Below are 26,248 nucleotides of genomic sequence, written 5' to 3'. Positions count from 1 at the left end.
AGATAGCATAGCTTACATACAAAGTGCCCTCTTGTGGTTCCAAGCAGGTAAACTCCAAACAGATTTATGATATAGTATACATTTAAATAGGTTTCTAATATATAACCACATTGTTTTAGGAAAACAGTATCGATTATTATTCAGCCTGGAATTTTTCCTGCAGCAAATACTATAATGCCATTTCCTTGTCCTATCTGCACATAGTAATTGCAAGTACAAGCTCTCTCTGTAATGGGTCATGTCTGAGGCAGACAATATCTGCGCTATGGTAATGACATAGCTACTGGATAAACTTTTGGTCATTAAAGACATGACTGTCCTGTCCCTTTCTGACACAGCTCTTTAGCTACACTAGAAAAAAAGTTTTTTGATATTCCTTATTCCAAAGGTCTAACAGTCCTATCTTGTTTTATTTTTCCAAGAAAATTAATCTCAATGGAAGAGAGGTTTGCCAGAGTAACTTAATGACAGCCTTTAATTATAAATCAGTTCAAGGGCAGACATGGCCTGAAACAGTGGCACTTTGAGATCGGACTTTTCATTCATTTCTCCTGTACAACATTTTTTTCTATCTCACAGGGATGTGGAACTTCCATTTTCAAAGGCAAGAAATCTTCCAAGTTAAATAATAACCCTGCATTCTTAAGCATAAGTGGACTCAGCAATCCTCCTATTTTACTTTAAAATAAGATTTAAAAACTCATCTATTATCTGTTCATTCAAGAATAAATAAAAAGGAGGTTTTCTTAAAATTTAAAAATAGACAGTGACACAAAAAAAGCAAATACAAAGAAACAATTAATACCTTTTTGGCCTTGGTTTTTTTTTCGTAAGTCTCTGATAACGGTTTTCTTTTTTCCTGAGTGGTGTCTTTGGAGAATAAATATTCGAACTCAGTAGTATCAAGTATATCAGGTTCTTCTAGTGATTCCCATAATGTTGGCATAGCATTTTTCCTATAAAGGGAAAGGTAATAATAAAATTTCCAATAAACATTTATGAAAAACCATAATAGATCTATCCATAAGAGATGAAAATCCATAACAGATTTAAAACTCAAACATGCACTGTTGTTATACAAACAGCACTCCTTCCCTATACCTTGCTCTTATGAGTCAAAATATTTTGCAGAAGGCTGTACCAAAAAGTTTAGCAAGTTAGTATCCATCACTGCTAGACTGTCAAAATGCATTATTTGTATTGTACAGTTTTTTGCACAACAACCAAATATTACAACTGCAGCTTGTGCAAATACATCTCAAGAGATTTCTGCCACTTCAACTAGGATTAGGAGTATTTCAACAACAGCTTTTTTGAGAAATTCCCAATAATCTATTTAGATCTATAAAAGTAAACAATATCAACAAATAGTGAACAAACTTTATTAAGGTAAATTTTAAGAGCATTTGAGGTCATTTGTATAGGACTTGATTCACTTCATGTTAGCTGCAGGTGTTGTACGTTCATATTTATCCTTGTTGCAGTTCTGAGAAACTAGAGTAAATATGTGGCCTATATTTTGGGAGAATAATCAGTATTCTGCTCCATTCAACCAACTGTAAATTTTAAATGTGGATTATCTTTCCTTCCTTTTTTGCCTTCCAAGACCAGATTTAGGAACACTTTGGAATTGTTTACACAATCCTTTAATTTTATCTGGATTTGGGGAAAATACTATGTAGTGCTCCAAACACAGCACTTCAATTCTGAATGAACTTTGTTTCAAAATTTCAGTGCTTCAGGAAAATAATGGGACAAAACTTCTAAGTACTCTTCTTGTCTGTTAATCAGTAGAAGGTGGGCCCACTTCTTCCAGCAGATGTCACTAAAAGGCAGTGAAATGATTTGCAATAAAAAGTGATGAAAACCCCTATAAAATACAAATGGCTGATGTCACTAAACATACTTTTATTAGATGTAATATACAACAAAATGCAATACCTACCAATTTAAGGGGAATCAAAATGAATTAATTTTTCTTCAAATTTAGGATTTTTTCTACTTAATACTCAGCTGTACATTTACTATAATAAATGTTTAAGGAACTCTAATTTTTCCATTCGCATCTGCTGATGCAGCATATTCTGTGTCACAGGACATGCTTACAGCTCCACAGCTTCACTCTCCCTGAATTTAGCCATTGTGTTAGTCACACTGAAGAATGAAGGATTCTTTCTGTCTCTGCACAAGAACTTTGAAGTCCTGGATAGTTGCTGATCTGAGCAGCAGACCCTTGAGGGAGTTTCCAGTTCTAGTGCAGATCATGAAAATGCTGGACCATTACATCTGGTGACCAGCAGTTGACCAGAAAGCTATGACTTACACCTTATCTTGCATTCAGCAAGAGTTTGATGAACCAGCAATATTTCAGAACAAACATTTTGATCTCAGTGGATCAATAGGAAGAATTAAAATAAGGTTTATTTATGGACCAACTACTTATCCACTATGAAACAATTTTTCACTAGTAATTTTGGGAAAGTAAAACCAAAATGCTCAAACTTCCTGCTCCAAAATACTTCAATGCCTTTAATTCTGAGTCATTGAAAGAATACAACTGACACTTCATTAACTGTTTTGTCCTGTCAAACATTTTATATAAAATATTAACACCTTGAATGCTTTATTATACCAGAATAATGATTATTTCTCATTAAAATAAATTCATTCAAAAAGCTGTAAACTAAATTAAAACTCATATTTAAATACATTTAAATGCAGATATTTAACAGTGTTTAAAGATAATCCTAAAAATAATAAAAAATATTAATAATCTTAAATATTTTGTAATATTTAAATATTTTATAGTGAAATGTTATAATACAATAAGTAATCTATAATAAATAATCTGTAATATAATTCATGATCTATAAGAGTATATAATACAGTATGTAATGCAGTGTGTGCATATATAGTATAGCATATATAATATTATATAAGTCATATATAATATATGTAATTTATTAAAATGTTTAAAATAAACTTAGCATCTTTGTAACTACACTTATGCTAAAATAATTTTGAACACAGATGATAACGATTTGAATTTTAAGACCTGAATAATCATGTAATTTCTTTACTTGCATAACACAGGACCTGAATTTTATTTCACGATACCAGTAACTCCTTGTTAAACCAGAAATAGTCTGTGTCGCTTAAGCATCCCGCAAAAATTTGTTTTGAGCCAACCCTCTTAATGGAGTTCTATGTTACATTAATAAACACCTGAAGCAAAGTTAGAATCAGTCAAAATCCAAAGGAGGCCGCTGAGCAGCACTGAACCCACGTACCACTCTGACAGTAAGGTAAGCATGCTGGCCCACAAAGTGTAAATGGGAATACTTCTTTTCTCCTGCCAGCTGAATAAATGGATAGTGTGAACAACAGTTGTGGGATCATTTCAAAATGACTGTCCAAAAATATATTTATGCCTCTTCACCAAATCATCCCCTTAAAAACAAATAAATGAAACAATATGTTTCCTAGTAACTTTAGATTTGCTACAACAGTATATACTATTAGACTGCTTTCATAGAATCACAGAATGGTTTGGGTCGGAAGGAACCTTTAAAGATCACCTAGTCATGCCCCCCGCCACAGGCAGAGACATCTTTCACTAGATCAGGTGGCTCAAAATCCCATCCAAACTGACCCTGAAGACTCCCAATGATGAGGCATCCACAGCTTCTCTGGGCAGCCTGTTCCAGTGTTTCACCAACCTTGCCGCAAAAAATTTTTTCCTTATATGCAATCTAAATCTACTTTTTTTCAGTTTAAAACCATTGCCACTTGTTTTATCACTACAGGCCTCAGGAAAAGGTCTTTCTCCATCTTTCTGATAAGCCCCCTTTATATTTTGAAAGGCCACAATAAGGTCCCCCTGAACCTCCTCTTCTCCAGGCTGAACAACGCCAACTCTCTCAGCCTTTCTTCACACCAGAGGTGCTCCAGCCCTCTGATCATTTCCACAGTCTCCTCTCAATCCACTCTTAACAGTTCCATGTCTTTCTTGTACTGGGGGAAGTACTCCAGGTGGGGTCTCACGAGAGTGGAGTAGAGGGGGAGAATCACTTCCCTCGACCTGCTGGTTACACTTCTTTTGATGCAGCCCAGGATGCAGTTGGCCTTGTGGGCTTCAAGCTCACACTGCCAGCTCATGTCCAATTTTTCATCTACCAGCACCCCCAAGTTCTTCTCTACGGGGCTGCTCTCAATCTATTCATCCCCTAGGTCGTATTGATATTGGGGATCGGCCCAACTCAGGTGCAGGACCTTGCACTTGGACTTGTTGAAGTTCATGAGGCTTGCATGGGCCCACTCCTCAAGCCTGTCAAGATCCCTCTGGATGGCATCTCTTCCCTCTAGTGTATCTAGCGTTTTATACCAGCAGTAAATTACCTCGATCCCAGCACTAAAGCACCTTGATTACTGGGTTCAGTTTTGGGCCCCTCACTACAAAAAGGACATTGAATTACTTGAGCGTGTCCAAAGAAGGGCAACGAAGCTGGTGAAGGGTCTGAAGCACAGGTCTTATGAGGAGCAGCTGAGGGAACTGGGGTTGTTTAGTCTGGAGAAGAGGAGGCTGAGGGGAGACCTCATCACCCTCTACAACTACCTGAAAGGAGGTTGCTGAGAGACAGGGATGAGTCTCTTGAACCAAGTAACAAGCGATAGGACAAGAGGGAATGGCCTCAAGTTATGCCAGGGAAGGTTTTGACTGGATATTATGAAACATTTCTTTACAGAACGGGTTGTTGGGCGTTGGAATGGGCTGCCCAGGGAGGTGGTGGAGTCCCCATCCCTGGAGGTGTTTAAGAGTAGGGTTGACATAGCGCTGAGGGATATGGTGTAGTGGAGAACAGTCAGTGTTAGGTTAATGGTTGGACTGGATGATCTTCATGGTCTTTTCCAACCTAGATGATTCTGTGATTCTGTAAATCACAATAAGACTGGTAATTTTTTTACTTTTCATATTTATTTTTTTTAAACTATAGAGGTCTCTATCACTACTGAGATCCCTCCATAATGGAGGGATTCATGCTACAGGTTCCTGAGTTGCATATATTTATACATATGCTTTACTCTTCCTGCTCTGACAGAATTATACACAGAGGTTAGGTTCCAGCTTAACTGTTTCTAGAACTGGAATAATAGAGGATGACACAACATAGTGCTCTGAAGATGGTATCACTGGTATCACTGGAAAGCAAAAATGAAACTCTTAAGTTCTCACCTGACCAAACTTTAACATTTCAATTCTGATTTTAATTAGGATTAAAAAAAAAAATATTTTCTAATCTCTTGGCTACCTTTCTTCTCTTTAGTGCTAAGTATAGGAAACACCCTGTCACTACAGTTATCCATGGAGTACTTGGATTTTTGGGGAAAAAGAAGACAAAATTTCTTTCTGCTTTAATGTACATGATTTTCATTTATAATGCATATAATTTTAATTTATATTTAATATTTTAAAATAATTTCTTATTATCTATTTTTAGACTTCTAGAACTGATTCCATTTTTTTCTTAAAACATGTAAATTCCATGCCTCTACACTGATTTTTTTATACATTCCTAGACATTTTGTTATTAAGTCTTAAATAGTATACATACCCTTGTATCACGGCCTATAAATAGAAACTCTAAGTCCAAATAAACGTATTTTACCTGCTACCTTGTAATTGTATCCGTGTCCAATACAAAGGCTTCATGGGACGGCTAGGTTCAATGGCAGGTTTTCGAGGACCTTGGTTTGAAGATAAAGTGCTATTAAAAAAGAACCCAGGCCCAGGAGGTGGAGGGGGTGGGGGTAACCCAGATCCAGGCAGTGGAGGAGGAACAGGAGGTCCCAACCCTGGAAGCGGTGGTGGTGGCGGTGGTGGTGGTGCTTGAAAATTCCTACAGCTTTCAGAAAGTGGAGGTGGCAGTGGTGGACCAGATCCAAACTGAGATGTCAGTGAAGTCGGTCCCATTGGCAAAGGTGGTGGTGGAGGAACTACACTTGGTAGTGAAGAATCAGGAAGGGGAGGAGGAGGAGGTGGTGGTGGTGGTGGTGGTGGTGGAGGAGGAGGAGGAGGCAGCATTTGTTTTGGTTGACAAGATAAGACACTTTCTGGAGAGTGTACATTGTAATTGTCCTTATTGTCACTTTGGGCAGAAATACTATGTGACAGAGAAGAAATATTAAGCTTTTTGGGTACTATTTGGTTATTTTTCACAACTCTGTTTTCTTCTTCACTGGGCTTTATGAAAGTTTCTCTGTCAGTCTGTATACATACATTTCGGTATGTCTTTGGTGGGTTATCATCTTCAGTAGAAACACCAATATCCTTTGCTTTTTCATTTCTTCTGTTTAATTTATTATCGAGTTCATTCTTCAGGCGTGCAATGGTTTCCTCAAGCTGAGCAGTTGATACAGCATGTTCTCCACGAATATGGAATACCCTGAGTTCAAACTGAGACTGCAGAACAAAACCAAAAAAAAACCCCTTAGTGCAAATATTTTTTAAAGTGTTTATTTTGTAGTAATTAAAAATCTTCACATTTAGACTACGTTCTTATTTTAAGCAAAGACAGAAATACTTCACTTTCCCAGTCTAAATGGCTTTATTTCAAGCTATTACATAATTGGACAATTACTAATCTTTAAAGAAAAATAAGCAGTGTGTGTTTCAACAAAATGTATTTTATGAGTAAATATCCAGAATATCAATTTAGCAAATTCTAACTTTAACCTTATCTTTAAGCAGACTTGCTGGTTTTCACTGAGGTAGAAGGAAATAACAATCTTTCAAGAATATATGCAAGTAAGGAAGAAAAAATACACTTTTCTTACCATATATCAGAAAAATACAAAACATCTGACACATAAATATCTCCTTTAAATAATCCAATCCAATACTACTATTCCAGATGATTAAATCCCTACAAACTATTCTCTGTTATGCCATGATACTATCAGGCAGCTGACTGGTGTTATGTTACTTCTCTGCAAGGCAATGACTCCTGAAAAGCATTTTCCAGGGTTCTTTCAGGATCTCTGCACAAAGGGAAGCCAATGTTTCAACAGACGCAGCTAATGAGCTGTGATTTTCCCAAATTCCTGCAGGCACAGCAATTTTCACTTAAAAAATTCCCACATTGTGCTGGTCAGAAGTGGCAACATAGCACTCCGTATTTATCATTCCAACTTGAGTATTAGGTCAGAGCTAGTAGTTTACAGCATTAATTAATACGCATCCAAGTCATGCGTGTGTAGCTTGGTATGGCAAATACAGTAGTGTAATATACTGTAATTGTATGCCATATGAAGCTTGAATAGATATTCAAACAATATATGTTATTTCTTACAGCAGTATGATCAGCTTGTGTTCTAATCAATTTGCTAAGATGAAGTCCAAAGTAAACAATATGAAAATATTGGATACAAAATGCTCCTTTTCTTAACTGGCAAGTGTAAACGTGGGAAATCAAGTTTAAAGTCTTGCAAAGATAATGAAACAGAGATTTGTACTGGAAACAACACAATTTCTGTTAGGTTTATAGAAGAATTAGGACTAGTACGTACAATAAAAGGAACATTTTTTGCTTGGCTTTTTTTCTTTTCCTACTGTTGCTCTATCAAAGTTTGTTGTTGCTCAGCTTAATTATTAGTTCAGTTCAACTGTCACAAGATTTTCTGCCATTTGAATTGCTCCAGAGCAATCACCTTTCCTTTTAAACTCAGCATACTGATCCATAAATGAGGTAATGAAATCAGTTTGCCTTAGGGAATTCAGCCATTTTGTTTATCATAGTATTTTTCCCCAACTGGGCATCAAAAACTCCCTGATAGAACAATTTACTTTGATTGTTAAAGATTTTCCCAGCAGTAAATCCAAAGTCACCTTAAAAACACACTGTAAAACAAGCACAGTATTTAACAAAACTACTTATTACATTCAACTGGGCATGAAAGCAACCGTGTTAGTATTATATACCTTTTCAATTACAGATCTTCAGTCTTTATTTTATAATATATAATTAGTGCTTTAAACTCAAAATTATATTTGAGGTGATAGTTTCATGTTTTGTCTTGCTTTTTACTCTTCCACATTTTCAAAATTATTTTCTGTTAATACATATAATAAAATTAACATAAACAAGAATTAAAGCTAAAATTACTAAACACAAAAATGAAAACCAAACTTAACAAAAATGAGACTTTGGGAATCTGTATTGAACATATCAACGGAAAACATCGGTCTTATCCGACTGACTGTAGTATAAAAGAGCAATAAGCAATAAAACAAGTTTTTATTTTAATTGCCTTGCTTCTTAAGATCAAGTAATATTGAAATCTTTTTAGTTTATGTAACTATGATAGTATTTTCAACAACATTTTCAAGAATATGTATACTAATATGTACTGGTTTTATAAATATACATTAAAAATACATACACATTCTTAACAAATGTCTGCTTCCTGGCAAATATTTCTTCAAAAGAGATGAAATGCTCTAAAATATTATAATGAATCAAACGGAGATCAAACAGCATCTAGTCATTCCACACAAGTAGAATTTAAATATTCTTTTTCTGTCATGTACTATGACAGGTATGTATAAAGTCTATTACATTTTCTCTATTATATCACTAAGGATTAGTTAGGTACTTTACCAACATGTAGTATTAAATAATAAAGAAAACCAGTGTGTACTACACTTAGTCACCTTTGACTCCTGAAAATAAGTCAATAACTAAAAATACTTTTTTAAAAAATTACAATTTTCACTTGTCTGTGACTTAAAACTTTTCACATGGTACTGCCTACTGGAATGAAATCTCAGAATTAGGCTGCAGAATATTTACTGATAATCACTAGACTTCAATATACAAATCTCAAAGAAGCCTATGGAGAACTCATACTAAAACTAAATTAACTAAAATTGACTAAATTTATTTAATTAAATTGAACAAAGTTTAAACTAAAATAAATGTTCATGCAACCTTTTTGTCAATACAACCATTGATTAGGCAAAATGATTTCTTGACTTTACAAATGGGTTGTTCTTTAGAATGGTGGGATTTGTATTGGTTTAGAATCCTTCTTCTGATGCATTATACATCAAATTTATAGTTAGTATTTTTATTATAAAGATAAGAAACTAAATTTTGCTATAGCAATTGGTAATACAGAACATACCCAGGCAAATCTTTTCTTTCTTACAATTCATAAAGCAAAGGATAGGAACAATGGAATCTTTCTATACTTTGCATTATTATAAACAAATCTAACATATTCTAAATGGAACGTAATAGAATGATTTCCATCTCACAATTTCAAGTGGGAAATAAATCAATCAAAATCACTTTTATATTACATGCTGTCACCAGCTGAAATATTAAAAATATAACGGAAACACAGACATTTTATTGAACTGAAATTAGTGTTAGAAGCACTTGTGCACAACCTTTCCAGTTAAAATACATTTTAATCTAAATGAGAACCAAAGTTCTTTTACTATAGTATACATATGTCTACCAAAGCTTACAGTTTTATTTCCAGGTGTCTGTCAACACTTCTTTAAAATGTTTATGATGGCTACATAACAATATCTGTGGCTGCTGGGAAGAATCAATTCTTAGCTAAATTGAAATCTACAGAGATCTGAATAGACACAGTTTAAACTACTCAGTTGGATAGATACAGTTCAAATAATTCAGTATCTTGTTAACTCAATCATGTCAGCAATTATTACTATCATGGTGGCAATATACCGAGTCTGTTTTCATGGCACATCATGCACCAGACTCCTAGAGTCTTTGAGAACTGCTCTTAAGATGAAGAATGACCAAAAGCCTATCATCAGAATATAATAGTTTGGTCACAGTTATTTTAAGCAGAATGAAATGAGGAAAAAAATTCAGCAGGAAAAAAGATGTCTGAGGGAGGGAGGGTGTGGGAAGGAGGTTGGAGGGAAAGAAGATACTAGAAGAAGACTAGAAACTAAAGCTTAGAAAGCTACCCTATCCAGCATGAATGAACATGATTTGTTCCTGAAAAAGGGTAAAGGATTTGGAAACCTGTCAAGAGTAAAATGTCTGTTTTACTGTGTAAAATGAAAGCAAGACATCATGAAGAGTAGTCTGGGAGATGTTCATCAGCATGTTTTAGATATACAGGTTAACAATTTTTTTCTTTTGAAAAATGCATTTGCCACTCTGTTAAGTCGTTTAGAAGCCTGGTTGCCTGCTTCTCAACAACATTCATATAAAAAATTGGGATTGTGTATGTAGATTCAACACCCAACAAACTAGTGCAAGGAACACATTTTTCTACTCCCCTGACCATTTCACTTTCTTGCAGCATTAATCCATTCTTTCAGAGAGTATATCAAATTAAGGCCTCAGGCATGTAGAGGATCTCTGGCTTCTCATTGTGTCAATGACTCTTGCCAGCCAGGCAGCGACATTATCTAGTTTTTGTTACATATTCCTTCCTCTCCTGTACACACATACACAAAATTGATACTTACAGCTGCCTAAATTTCCATGACAGTAGAGATGTATTTTCTCCACATTACTGTTAAAAATACCAGATTAAAGGTAGGTATGTTTCAATAAAAGCTTATTACTATTTCCTCTTCATATTGCCAACTCAAAAGAAAATATAAATATATAAATAAATATTCTGTAAAAGCCTTAATGTGCTGAAATCAGATTTCAACCAAATTTGAAGGTACCTCCTATCTCAAGTCTAAGCCATACAGCAATATGCTACTGAAAAAAATTGCCTTACCTTGGTACAATCTTTCTTGAATTCACTGTCAATATTAAATATGCAAACAATGCTATGATAGTGTGCTGAAGAACACTGTTAGAATTCAAAATTCATAATAATTTTACCAGTTAAGGAAGCAGTCTGTAAATACATGCTGCGATTCAAAAAAGAGAACTGCAGCATACATAGCCACTGAAGGGGCTGATCAGTAGTATTGCAATTCTAGGGGAAAAGGATCGGCAAAGGACAGCATATCACAAACTGATCATGAGTTGACAAGTCCGTATTAGAATATATATATAGAAATGTCATCTACAAAAAAGTAATCCTTGTGCTCTATTCAGCTACTATAAGCTGTGTGGAAAATGCTGTCCCTGTGTTCATGATCACTACTATTGAAATCTGGGGCAGCTCATTTGGTATTGATTTGTAGGTTCAGTCTACATTGCCTTTTGTCTCCACCTCACCCTTACTGCATAATGTCCCCCTTGTTTCCTTAGTTTCTTTCTCTTTCTATTGCTGAAGAATACTTTCACTGCACCCTTAAATTTGCTTTGCAAGATGTAATTCAGCTTCACTGTTGTTAACTGTCCTTTTAATCCTATGCTTTTCTGACCTCTAAAACTAGCCTTCCTGGCTGCTGCACCTCTTTTTCCATTCTTCCATAGGCTCTCCGCTTCCACCCAATATCCATTTTGAAGATGTTGAATTAATAGGCGGTTTGGTCTATCCTTCCCCCAAAAAGTCCTATTTTGCTTCCAAATCCACCCTTGCTTAGAATGCAGTTTTCAGAGTTTTTGCACCTCTGATTCTGACTAAATAAGGTCCATGCCTGTTTGCTACTCAAGCCTCACCAGTACAGCTGTACTCACAAACAAGTTTCTTTAATTTCTCAAGGTCTGTCTGGTATCTGCCATTGGAAGGGCTCAATCTGTTTTCCTTGAGTAAAATCACCTCACCAGGGCAAATGATCCCAGCTGACTCAGTTCCCTTAAGCACAGAGACTTGCATTACAAGACTTACATTACCCTCTTCCTAAAAATACACTACCGTTAATGGGTAAAATAAAAGCCACCCCTAAAAAAACCCAAACACCCCTCTTACTAAAATACATGATATTGCCATGATACAAAGATGATTATGTAAATATCCAAAATATTGATACACTGTAACCTGGAAAGCAAGTAGAGTTTTTGCAACAGCTTTCTGATTTTCCCCTTACACCCAGCCCTCTGCTGTTTCACTCCAGTGACTCCTGTTTTGCACCTGCTAAGTGACTTGACACAACACAGAGAAAAAAGGCAAAATATATTTTCTGAAATAATGCCAACAGCTCAGCCTTGGTCCTGTGAGACTCAGGACCATATAAAGCATATGTTTCAAAGGATGAAGAAGCCCTGAAATTGAACCAGTATACCATACTTCCATTAACCAATCCAGTCTCAGATGATAAAGCATGTAATTAATCACAAAAGAAAGAGACTAAATCCTCTCATTCAGAATGTAACCTACAGGTTGTCTAACTGTCTTTGAAATGATAACATGGATTGACACAGACAAATCTCAATACCAATGGGACAGCTTTTTTCTTTGCTTTGATAGGTGACAGAAAGATTAGTCTCATTTAATACAGCAAATATAGTCTATATAGTCAATTAAATGCAATCGACTCAAGTATATTTGTTGTGTTACTGCTTTATATAATGTGATTTTATACGGACAGAGACTTTCTATCCATGACATAGAATTGCTCTGATATGAAAAGTTTTGTATGTATGAATATGAGGAAACCATAAAACTCTACAGCAATTACATTCAAAAATCAGTTGCTGGCTTGTTATTAATCAAGACTTATTTGCACCATAAATGTTTAAAAATATCCTAAGAAGTGTAACAGTAAGACATAAAAAAACCATTCTCTAAAACACTGTTTAGAGCAAGCGATATGCAGAACTTTTGCTTTGAAACTAGCAAGTTAATGCTTCACTGTTAATGCATAATATTTTTTCACTAGTGTTTACAGTGCAATTCTACTCTGAAAAGCAACTGTGTAAAAATGGCACGTCTTTAATGAACAAAGCTGTTGTATGTTTATCAGAGACAGACCTCTTCTTTAACTGAGAAACACACACTTTTACTAGTTTTTACTCTAATTAGCCTGGAAAACAACATAGTAGAGAGAAAGTGAGCTTGAGTTTATTCCTTCTCTGACATTATACACTGATTGTTACATCTAATTAGTTACTTATGCCAAGCCATGAAAATGATAAAAAAAAAAAAAAAAAAAGGTAACAAAGAAGACACAAAGTATCTAAGGATATGGTTTCTAGAAGTGGAAATGCTGGGGGGGGGGGGGGGGGCGGGAGTGGAGGGGGGTGATGGTGTGTAAAAAAAGATGAAGAAAAAAGAAATAAAGATAAGAATATTGAGTTGGTGAAGAGGTGAAGAAAAGTATTTTTATAGACTTTACAGCTTTTTTTTTTTTTTTTTTTTTTTTTTTAAATAGTACTTTGGCCATCAAAGTACTGTGTATAGAAAAGAGAAGAAAAACAAGTATTTCACAGACAGCCTCTGACTTTTTGTTTTTGTTCATTCTAAGTAATTTCATCTTCAGTTTTTGGAAGAGCTCACATTTTTTATTCTTGTATTGTGTTGACAAAGAATAAAAGTCCTTTTTTGTTAAATCTATGTCCTTGAAAAAACACATTTGTTTTAAATTTTAACAACAATCATAGATTTAGAAAAGGATTTCTCAATGAAAAAAAATGAAAACTGTGCCAATTTACATAAAAATCAAAATTCCTCTCTAACAAATACCTCAACAAATATAATCAGTTACATATGGTGTATCACCATTTTCAAGGGTACGCAGTAAGGATTGTTCTTACACCTCATAGCAAAAAAGTAAGCTAAATGAGTGACCATTTTCAAACATTACCAGAATTCTAAATATTTGATAGGCTATGTATACAGAGCCCAATTCTGTTTCTAATTTAAAAGTATTAAATACATAGTTTTATAGAGAAAATGTAGCAAAAGTAGTTGAGAGAAAATTTGACCATAGCGGGTCAGAACATTGTTTTTTTATATTTAGTTATTTAAAAATTATTGGCATTTGGGTAGTTGAGAAAAAAATACATCCTAATAGCCAGTAATTTTGGAGTACAAAATTATTGGTATAGCACATAATTAAAATATAACCAGTTACACTGCACCATACAGATTTTTTAAAAAAATATCATGTGCATGATTACTTATATATAGGACTGCAGATGGCTTAAAATTCACATAATTCATTAAGCATTAATTCACTTCAAGTTTGATAAGTCAAATATTTACTGTGAAAATATATATCATGTTTGATATGTTATGAAATAGAACTTCTGATTCAACACCACCTGCAATAACTTGTAAAGACTGATTTGTGAATCTCTGAACAATTACTGTTTCTACAAGGATATATGATGAAAAGGTCCTCAGTCTCAGGGTACTACACTTAAATAAAACTTACAAATAGGCACCAAGCATGTAGCTATTTGCTTACACATTAACAAAATATTATTATTCCAACAACTAAGTTGAACAATTATTCAACACTGTAATTAAATTGCATTTTGACATGCCAAATATCATTAAACATCCAAAACCCAAGCAGATCTTTAATAGCTTAACTATTTAAAATAGAATAGTAAAAATCTCTATTTCTGAAAAGGAAAACTAGTTGTACATCCTATATTAAGAATTTTAATAATTAAGTATTTGAGGATAACAGTTATATTTACAATGGCTCAGAATGCATCTTCCATAATAACTTCTTTCCTTAATAGCCATACTTAACATATGGATTGCTATATTTAAACAATGCATATTCATATAACAAGTGAAGTTGTTAAAAGCTCTTGTTCATTACAAAATGTGTATTACTGTGAGCTTACGGAAGTTGTTACAGAAGCATAACAGAAGGCAAAAAGCTTGATGCAGTTAACATGTTCTGCCTTTATAAGACTTGTATTTATACTATATGAAGGTCTGACTAATGTAAAAAAGGATTGTCAGTATAACTGCACAAGTCGTTAATTATCTACCAGAAAGAACAAAGTAATGCCATCTACCTGGAAATTTGAACTTGTTCATGAATTTTTCCTTCCTATGCCACCAATCCAGATGGATATAAAATACAATAAGACCTTGTATTTCTAGGCTCGTATAAAGGGAAAGAGATGGCAAAGTTTTACCACTTCTTCCCTCTCTCACCTTTTTGATTGTACTGAAATAATTGGTATGATACACTTCATTTCATCTTTTTCCTTGTCCTGTCTGGAAAAAATACCATCTAACCAAAATCAGCTTCAAAAAAGCAAGCAGGTAAATGAACAACCAAATGAATGTATGAGAAAGTAATACACTCAATACAAGTACGTATTTAAAGGCAACCTAAGGAAAAATTATTTTTGAGAAATGCACTATGTTTTGTACTCCGTCTGCTGTTATTTCTGGTATTTTCTTATTCTTTGTTAGAAAAACTTCAAAACCAGCAAACTGCACTTTTCCAAATACAGGAAATCAATGAGAAACTGAAGGTTTTAACATAATAATATCTACTCTCTCTACTGCAAAAATATTCAAATATAGTGAGTATTTAAATTAACATATTCTTAAATATTCTTGTATGTTTATATGTCTCTAATATTCTTCCAATCCATTGTTCCAGTTTCAGTAAAAACTATTCTTGGTGTAGCCAGTAACATGTTCTTCATGCCACTTCAGAATTAGTTTGCATTTATAACACATCTTGAATACTTCTTCTCTATAGACTCAGTTCTATACACAAAATTAAGAAACATTTATTAACATCTTCAGCTACTCTTCACTCTCCTCCCTCTGTATAGTATGTCAGTTGTATTACCCCTTTCCTTTGCTCCCTGAACTCATTTCCTAGCAATTCCCAGCACTGGTTTTCTCTTAATCTTTCCTATTTCATCTTCTATGCATATTCAACTGTATACTACATGGGAAACGTCTCACTGAAATGACTATATTTGTTATAGGCTTGCTGTCACACTTCACTTTTATTATATTACTATAAAATTATTGTTCTCCTAAATTAAATCACATTCTTTAGCAATTTGATTCTTTATATATGTTTTCTTGTCTTCTCTTCTTCCTCTTTACCATTTTCCAGGACCCAGAATCAACTAATAGCCAGGCTACCACCCTTCCAATTGTAAAGCCTGTGTGACTGTCTCCAACAAGAAGTGCCTATCAAAAGATCTGTAAGCTTTTGGCCACGGCATTTGTACATATCGAGTCTAGTGGCTCTATAAAGACAAAAAATAAGAAATAGCTGTTTGTGGGTTTTTATTTAAAAAAAAAAAAAAAAAGGTACCGAAAGTACTGGAACTTATTAAGTAAGTCTGCTGACAATAGAACATAGTGGAAATGGGAAGAGAATCAGCTCATTCTTTCAACTAGCGCTAAGCTTTCAGTGGCCATATAAGTATACAGGTAATAAACACACCTCCAATTTTTGTCACTATAGGAAGAGTATGAATAGCCATGAAAAGCAGATCTATGACACAAGTACTCTGTAGCTGCTTTCTGACCAGAACCATGTATTTCAAGGCACTATTCTGTACAGAATACAAACACTCCTTGCATTATGGACTGCACACGGTCCTATATTCTTCTAAACGTCAGCATTTCCTCTTACAGCTGTTTGCAGACCTTTGATTCTCTCTCAATGTTGTCCTCTTTTTCATGCTCCTCACCGAGTGATTTCCAGGCTACCTTAGAGTTTGCTTTCCTCATCCTGATTGCCTTGTGTCTGCTCTGCAAATGTTTCTGTAAAATTACATTCATCTAGGTTTTGTTTCCTGCACATATATCTATCCATCCTCCCCTCAGTCCTTTCCCTGTTAATAACTACCATGCAACCATTTTGATTACACAAATCAACTCCCTTGGAGAATTCTGTAATACATAGCTCACCACAGCTCGTCTCTAGTCTTTGCTTTTCTACAGCTGTCCTATTTACATGTATCTTTACTCAGATGAACCCTCTTATTAAGAGTAAATCCCTCCACTTCCCTGTAACTTCTAATCAAACACCCAGATAGAACCCTTGATATGTCCTTGAAATTTCTTGGCAATCTCTCAAAATCCTGCAAACATCATGTATCTCAATATATGGAAAAATACCTCTAATAATGTTCATTGTACTCCACAGCGTACTCCACAGTTATGGATCCTATTATGTCAACTTTAGCAACTGGTAAGTGCTGTACTCCACTGTGGCATCTCTGTGCCCACAGAGAAATCTCACCGCAATCTAAATACTTCTTGAATCTGGTATATAGATATATAGATGTATAGATATATAGATAAAGCAGAAAATTATTAATGCCTCAGATTCACTAACTTCTTGTCACAGGCACATTTGGTGAGCAATGTCATCCCTTGAGATAAATTATAGCACCTTTAAAAAACTAGACTATTACTTAATAAAGCCAACTGATGACAACATGTGTTTAACAGGGTAAAGTTCAGGTTATTAATAAAGAAATATTAAGTAGATAATTTAGCATTCTATATAGATTTTATACATTTGGTAGGTAACTTACAAAATTTCCACTAATACTAAAGTTTAAAAGAATAAAGCCATGAAAATATTCAGCTGACAAAAACCAATATAAGCCTGCAAGTATCTCAGGTAGCAGCGAGAAGGGAATACCACACCCACTAGAATTTTGCAAGTAAGTAGTGTACGCAGCAGCTACAAGAGGCCATGTAACATCTGTGCCAAGTCATGCAGAAAGGCAGCAATCCTTGCAGAAAGTGACCATGTGTTGATTCTTCCTAAATTCAAACTAGCTTATGCTATGAAAAATAAAACTTACACAGTTTGTAAAAAAGGGGTAGCTAGCTAAATTGAGACCTACCCACAAATTTCAAGGAAAACTGATACTTTCATGGACAATTTCATTGGTAAAATCTCTGTATATTAAACCCTCTTAAACATTTAAATTCAGCAGAACAGAATGAGGTAATTCAGCATGCAACACATCAATACATGTAAATGATATACTGCATACAACTTCTCTGAGGGCAAGCTAATTAAAGAATGAAACCACACCATATGTTAAAAATTCATTTCAAACTTCTGTTGAACTAGGACCATGAACAATTAACATGCAGAATCCAAACATGAGAATAACAGCCTTTCTTATCACAAACATTGTAGTTACTTCCCTATTCTGGACTTCCCTATTCTTAGGACAGCCTATGTTACTATGTCTGTATAGATACAAAAATACTAATACCTATGCTTTCTAGTAGTGTTCATAAAAAACCAAATTATTGCTATTCAAATATTTAAAAATATAGTATATAAGAATATAGACTGGTATTTAAAATTCTATTTTACTTAATCAGTTTTTTTGATGACAATTTACTTTGAAGAACTTACAGTATTTCTCATTTGCCAGGGACATTATACAGATCATTACTTTTACTGATACATTCAATGATTTGGCATGTAAAATGTGAAAACAATGCAAAAAATGGCTGAAAACAAGTTGAAGATGAAGTTTCAGTGACAAAAACTACAGAGGCAGTATGGATTCAATAAGAAAACTGATTGTAGTAGAGAGCAAGTTGTCTCTGATCTTGGGAGAATGTTTTTGGACACCTAACAGCTTTTTTATTACTGTGGCTGATTAAAATGAAAAGCCTTACTACTAAAATGTTCTTTTTGATGAGTTTTTTTGCCATGAACTATAGACCTTGCAGTCCAGTGGGATACAAATCCTTTGATCCTGTGCAGTCACATAAATTCAAAGTCGTAAAACAACATTGAATTTGATTTTATTAGTGTGGCTGATGTTGCCAGAATTGTAATGCAACCTTGTTTTTCTTCTCTTTTCTTCCTTGCCTTTTGGGGAGGGGGTGGAGAAGAAAGGAGAGTTTACTGTCAACATTGCTTCACAGTATAAAGAACTAATTTCTTTGGCAACCAGACTGCAAGATTAAGCCATTATAACAAAGCTAAGGAAAGTAATGATATATATCACATTCTGCTAAGTTGCAGCAAAAGCAAAAGGCAAAGCAAAAAGCAGTATAAGTACAGCACATGGAAAACAGTAAGCAAAGATAGTTATAAATCTATAGAAGGATAACAGGCAACAATGAATACTACTTTTCAATAGGAAATATTCAACTAAATAGTGCTATGAGTTTGCTATGAGAATAAAATAAAGCAACTACACTGTGAGAAATTGAAGATATGAACATAATTTTTGTCTAAAAATTCTAAGAACACCTACACTGGGGAGATGACTAGCCTCTCCGTCAATATGTAGACAGTTCACACGTGCAATGAAAACAACTAAAAGATTTTGAGGTGTAGCAAGCCATTCACTTCCTTGCTATGGAGGGAAATAAATTGTCGGGGCCTTTTTGACACCAGGTATCAAAATAACAACAGAGGTTCAATTTTACTTTAAGGAACATAGTCACCTAAGAGAGTAATTCTCTGACGCTTACAATTATCACATTCCTTACATGTTATAGAGAGGGATCTCAACACGTCAAAGCAAATGGATTGCTTGGTGAAACGGTTCTTCCTTCAACATAAAATATACTACAAAAAATACTACCTCTTTCTCTATATCAAAGGAAATTAAGGCAGAGGTTAATTTCACATTCTGCTTCACATTCAGAAAACAGCAGTTTTCATTGTTACACACTTTCTGTGGAAGGATTAAAGAAAATAATCCATTCCTTTCTTGACAACACTATTATAGAAAAGATTTTTTCATACTGACAGTGTAATACTTGCCTCAGTTACAATGATTAAAGACAAAATTCAAACTGTAGATATCCTTGTCAAGGCAAAGTACATGAGGAGATCCTACACACACAAGGTTATCTTTCATGACTTCTATCTCAGTTTAACTAGGAAGCTTCCAATTCTGCAGATAATATCATAAACTTTAGTGGTAAATCAGAAGACAATCTTTAAATATTCACCAATCAGGTAACATTTAGAAGAAAATCCAACACTGTGTTTGTAACTTGTCATCTTTTTAACACTGTAGAGGTGTTTATGCTACACTTAACAGATAAAGATACCAGTACACTTATCTAAGATACAGCTTAGAAACTTCAGAGATTCTACCTGGATAAACAGAAGTATAACGTCAATCACAGGAATGAGTCTGTAATTGTGTAAAAGACATACCTACTCTAAACTAATGTATATTACGTGCTAATTATGCATCATCACATTATTCTAGACATTCCCATTACAGACGTTGAAGAAAATACTGCACACACAAAAATGTGTTAAGAAAATGCAACCTCAGCCAGCTACTCAAAAGGGAAAACTACAAGTGTGGTTGCCAGAGCAACCTTAATTTTCCCCCTCTCCCTCAATGTTTCCATGTAGCACAGCTATGCAGAAACTTTCTCTTCAACACCTCCAGTACCTCATTCAGTGAACATGATGGTAGTTGTTCCACACAATAATTAAAAACTGTATCATGACAAAGCTGCAAGCTTTTCAGACTTCTGCATTATGTGTGCTGAAATTGAAAGGTATGTAACGACCAAAGCATGGAACCTCAGGAAGAGACAGGCATGTCAATGCTGACCTAGAAAAGCAGATTCTGTGCTCGCTCAAACTGCAAAGTTCCTGCAGGATGAGTCATAAGTCATTTTAGTCAGTCTTTCTCAAGTAATAATCAATGATATACCTTATTTTCTAAGCAACTATCTCGAGATTCTGGGATCCAACTTATAGTTGGCAAGGTAAGTTAAAAATGAACTTGATATGAACATGTATGCAAACGTAAGCATCCCAATAAATTTGTTATACCTTAGGTCTCTGTGCATAAAATATGAATAATATTAATGCATGCCTATCTGAATACATATTGTAAAATCCAATTTATCCATATGAAACATCCTGACAAATTAAAACATGTGACACTGTAAAATCCATAATGAAAGTACCTATATTCAGACAGTTTTCTGTCTTAACTTCCAGACTACTTCTTTCCCCCTCCAGCTTGCCAGTCTCATCCCAGTATCTCTACTCACTATTTTCTACCTAAAGCTCCACCTCTCACATCTCCTTACATCCTTCCAGCTCTTGTAGTCAAATTCCAGTGGGTTTTCTTTCGCATTGCCTCATCATCGAAAAGGGGGTCAGGAGACAGGCTCCTAGCTTTCAGTTTCAAAGCATCCTTGAAAGGGTGATCCCCACCTAACCAAGAGTACTTGTGGCACTAATTAATCAGTGGAACTTACTTTTGCCCCAGCGTTATTTTATAACAGCTTTGGTGGCTTCAGTATCTTCAGTGGCTTTGTGGAAATGGCACATTAAAAACATGGTCAGCACCAGAAGATGCAATAAGTACAGTTTGCAAAGTCAGAAGCTGCTAAAATCTGAAGTCTTTACAGAATATTAGAAAAAATAGTTTTGTTTCAAGACAGAAAACTGTAGGAGATAGATTGTTGAGACTTGGATCTGGGCATCACAATACATGTTTTACTTATAAGTGGACAATTTCCCCCAGAATATGTATCCTAGAACGAATGCAGTTTTAACTTCCAATTTCAGATAGGTTTTCCCTCTATCAGCAAAATGTTCATCCTTGCTGAATTTGTCTGTGTTCTAAAACAGGAATATTAGAGCCAGAATTTTTAAACTACAGAAAATAATGTATTTTGAAATGGCTTATTAGATTCAAACAAACATCTGGTGTAGTAAATCTCAAAAAGCAGATAATTTTGGCAAGGAGGCACAGGCTACATGTTTTCAAAATCAAAATGGTAAGATAACATTGATACTACTTAATTTTTTGTGGCCTTTATACTCCCATGATCACATTTCACTTCATTTCTCTTGTAGACAATTGTTTCCTATGTTACAGAGGTCTTCCAATTCTGTTAAAATAAAATGTTATCATGTTCACAGTATGTATTCTACTTTATTCTCCTGAGTGTATAACATATTTACTCAAAGTGACAGGATAAATTAACTCACAAACTATGGTAAATGCAGGGGTTTAGAATTAATTTTTTTAGAATAGTTTCACTTTAGCCCTAATTAAGCAGAGTGTTTTGTAATGTGTCTAAATTTGAGCAGGAGCTGTCTTGTTGAAGTTTTAAGGCTATAAATTATCTTGTTGATCTCTATGCACATTTTAATTATATAATACCATTTCCATGTTCATGTGCTGAAACAAAGGTACAGATTTTCACTGTATTCAATATATGGAATATGGTCTGTGGTAACTTCTTAAATAAATAGGAGAATCCTTGGATCAACACATCGAATTAACAGTGTCTGGCAGCTGACATGAAGTCTAAGCATTCCAAGTTCTTACAGTGAAATTGTATTGATAAAAATAATAGATGGGCAATATAAGACATGGAAGTAGCAGTGAAAAAAACCCAACACAACAAAGAGTCTTCCTGGATATTCAAACCAGATGATAAGAAAACAATCACAATGTAAACATAGGATTAAAGGAAAATGAGGATGAAAAGCACCCATTGCATCAAAAATATGGAAAATAGGCAGTGGAGGAGAAAGGGGAGAATTTTGCTTAATATAAGTATCAGAGCACAACAGAGATATGTAAAATTTCATCATGAATTTGATTATACGATATGACATGAATATAGGCATTATAATGTGCAAGTTTTAAAAACGTAATTAAGTATTGAACTGGGGAGTATCTTCATATACCATGAAGAATCATTCCAAGCTTCCTTTCTGAATGAAGATGCAATTGCCAACAAGTAGTTCTAAAGAGATTAAAGCACTTCTTGCTTGCTCTTTGCGTGCTTGTGTTCACCCTGTAGGAAGTTATTGTGGTATTGCTCTTGTCCTTTGCTATCATTCTCTAGTCTGCTACTCCACCGTCTCTAGCACTGGCCATGCAAATTTTTCATTACAGGGTGATTTTTCTCCTGCTGGGATTGTTCTATTTCAGGGAATACACACTTTAAAGATTATCTTGCTCCCATTGTCTGGGAGCCTTGAGAGTACTGAAATTGATATTTTAATACAATTAGAGATTTCAGTCTCTTCTTTCTCATACTTTTTATGCTTGTCTCAATCTCTGTATTTTCACTGTCTTGCACTGCAGAGACACTCCACACTAGACTAGGAGAATTCCTTCATGAGGACAAAGCAGCCCAGAAGAAGATTCATAAAGATACACTGTACACACACAGTGGTGAAACCATACGTTTAGCAGCTAAGCACAGAAGACTGAAACATTTCAAGTTAGGCAAGAGTAGTATCAATAATTAACCACAAACTGGGAGACCTTCATCAGTAACACCACATGGAAATGTTGAAAAGCCTGAACAGCTCATTAGGAAAGACTGACTAATAAACCCTTGCTGACCTTGGCTGCTCCTTTGAGCTGCGACTCCACTTCACCAGACAGAAGCATACATGATACAGATTTTCTTCTATTAGTGCATGCTGGGATGTGAAAATACAGCGAAGAACACACAAAGCAGCTAGCCACCTTAAGGATGCATTTCATCTTGCAAAGGTTAAAACCAACAATCAGCATCCTGAAGCAAAATTTTATTACCCAAAGTCAGCATATTACCCACTTCTTAAATGTTCTTTTGTTAAGTATGTGGCATATCAAAGCTTTCAATAATATTTGTCATTGGCTCCCATATTTTAATAGTAGATTTCAAACCATAGTGACTTCTGAAAAATTGTAAAATCCCTATCCTATGCAAGAATTCACATATGCACACACAAAACTGATGGGGGGGAAAAAATCTTGAAAATTTATTTTTTAAAAAAATTTAAAATTTATTTTTTCCAGAAAGAAATTATAGAGATCCCTACCTAAGAGCATCCAGGTCAGAAATTTTTCAATTGAATCTGTTCAAAAAAATTCCACTTTTTTGTAATAGACTATCTACAAAAGAGAAGATTTAGACAAATTCAAATATTTTAAAATGTTTTGATTTAGTGTTAAAGCATCTAATTTCTGATGTTCTTTCTGAAGCTGAAATTTCACTTTTACATATCAGTAAAAGACATTTTAAATTGTCAAAATAAAAGTGAAATCAACCACTTCTATAAAAGTTTTTTTGATAAGCATTTTGGCATACAACAGCTTTCAACACTATTCACCATTGCCTTCCACAGTTGAATTACAAATGTCAAAATGTAACAAGGAGAAACAGCATCTTTCATTATACTCATAATTAAAGAGCAATGGAAGAGGAAAACAAATGGGAAAGTGAAAAGACAAAGGGCCAGGAAACCACTTGTGAAGCATGAGAGATCTAAAAACAGATTTGTAAAAGAATTAAAGGGTTCTCACATAGGTAAAGCTTCATTACTTCACTCAGTAACCCAGAAAATGTCTTTATGCCTTTGTGGTCTCAGTACAAAATAAAAATGAATAATTTTGAAATTATCAGGCAATTTTGACTGGTGCTAAGACTTTCCCTTTCACATTCCTTTTTCTTCCACATTTTTCAACGTTTTTCTGTGTTAATTTGAGGCACTGGTCTTTAATCTCAATTTATGATATGAAATTGTTTTCAAAGCTAAGCAAGTTCTTCTGTGAAAAGGAAATGGCTTTCTAACCGCTTCTACATTTCAGCTCTTGAAACCTTCATAAAAATGCAAAAATGCAAACATTACTAAGGAGATCACAAATGTCACTACAAACACCCAAGGTCACTACGAACACCCCATTGATACATTCTTCTTTAAATAAGGCCAGACTGTTCTTTCATGATGTCATGGGCAGTTATACACCAACTGCATTACCATCCACTATTTCTGAAGTTTCAATAATATGTCCATAACTGTGTTAGATGCAGCTACAGGTATTTCTTTCTAAAATTTGCAGTGAGATACTTCGAGAGATGTAGAAATATTATTTTATTGTATAATTTACAAGCTATCTATAGTTTTTATTTTATTGTTATCAAATATCTGTTATTTCTTACAGAGTATATTCTATAATGTGCATCATATAATATATGGGAATATTATTATTAAAACCTGTAATTAATGGCTAAAGATACTTAATATCAGTTTGGGAACATGTAAAAGATGTAGTGACTTGGTGGAAGCCTAATAACCTGTATCAGAGAGAAAGATCCATGCTTAGTGTACAGAGTTATAGGACAGTTTAGGACTTTGATTCCATCTTCCAAAAGCAGTATCGAACTTCCGTGTAACTGAAGATGAAAGGATATTTGGCACCCTTGTGCTAAAGTGTACCAAAGGAGAAGGAGGAATTATGGAAAAAACTTAGCTTTTTTTATGCATTTTATCAAATTAATTTACAGGGGAAAAAAAAAAAAAAAAGGTATGCTGAACCCTTGTGCAGCTGTGTGTTGGATTAACTATTAAGTACTGCAATCAGGATATTGTCTTCATCCTTTCAGAAGTCAGTAGTCCATTTACAGTATTTCGATTTAATGTTAAGTCGTTGTCATCTACTCAGTTGGTTATTAGATACCGTAGACTTGGTTCTGCAGGGAAAATACTATTTAGATGATACAGTTACTACCTATCTATTGAGCAACTTCGATTCTAGTTCCATAATATGAAAGCTAATTTCTGTCCTAAAACTAGGACTGTGCCAGATTCACAAATAGTGGGCAGGATGTTACCACCACACATGGTCTCACAGTTTAGAAGGAAGTATGAAAGTTGCACACATATAGAGAAGCTGTGACATGCTTTGGGAGCTTCTTCTGAAAGACTTAGCTGACATCTAGTGGCAGGAGCAGGAAGAAATAAAAAATGCAACAGTAGAGAACAGAAATCGTTTAACGTCTTAAAAATATAATAATTCAATTTTTTTATAATAATAGGTGAAAAATTCAAGAAATGCTTTGAACACAGCAACTAGTAAATGTAGTTAAAAGTAAATGGGTAAAAACTAAATATTTATCTGTACTATATTACCCTTTTTAAAGATTGTCCTCATGTGGATGATTCAGTTGAATTATGTACATTAATGAACCCATTAAGAGATGTTATGAGTTATTCTGATTGTTATGCAATATGATATATGGTACAGATTCATCAATAAATGACTTGGTGCAATAAATGTAAATTAAATTAATATGCACACTGCATGACTAGAACTGATTTCAAGTGACATCAAAAAAAGGAACAAAGCTTCTAGTTACTGTGGTAATATAAAGATGGCAACATAAAATACACACAATACTGTCATTCACCCTCCCTGTCAGTGACTGTTTTACATCCTTCAAGACCACTACATTCGTTGTAACTTCACCTGTCTACAGAATCAGCACCAACCCTTTCAAACTGGTGGTATACATAAAGCTGTTTGTACTCTGCAAATTCCATGTGAAGTTTATAGGAAATGAACATAGCAATAACAAAACCTAAAGAATAAAAATCCATTAGGAATTTCATTTACATAGTCAAGGAAAAAAAATAACTTCC

At 34.4% G+C, this 26,248-nt stretch overlaps 1 protein-coding gene across 2 annotated transcripts in view; it reads right to left on the bottom strand.

Moving 5' to 3' along the window:
* The window catches only part of FMN1 (formin 1), a 209,386-nt gene that overhangs the window by 95,655 nt on the left and 87,483 nt on the right, over positions 1 to 26,248 (bottom strand). For both annotated transcript variants that reach the window (XM_074868155.1, XM_074868156.1), the window contains 2 exons: positions 5,667 to 6,460; positions 806 to 956 (listed from right to left, as the gene is read on the bottom strand). In XM_074868155.1, coding sequence (XP_074724256.1) covers positions 806 to 956; positions 5,667 to 6,460 — 945 coding nt within the window. The remainder of the gene's footprint in view (positions 1 to 805; positions 957 to 5,666; positions 6,461 to 26,248) is intronic.

This window comes from Strix uralensis, chromosome 4 (assembly GCF_047716275.1).
Source record: "Strix uralensis isolate ZFMK-TIS-50842 chromosome 4, bStrUra1, whole genome shotgun sequence".
Taxonomy (NCBI): domain Eukaryota; kingdom Metazoa; phylum Chordata; class Aves; order Strigiformes; family Strigidae; genus Strix; species Strix uralensis.
This window is presented reverse-complemented; position numbering and strand designations above follow the sequence as displayed.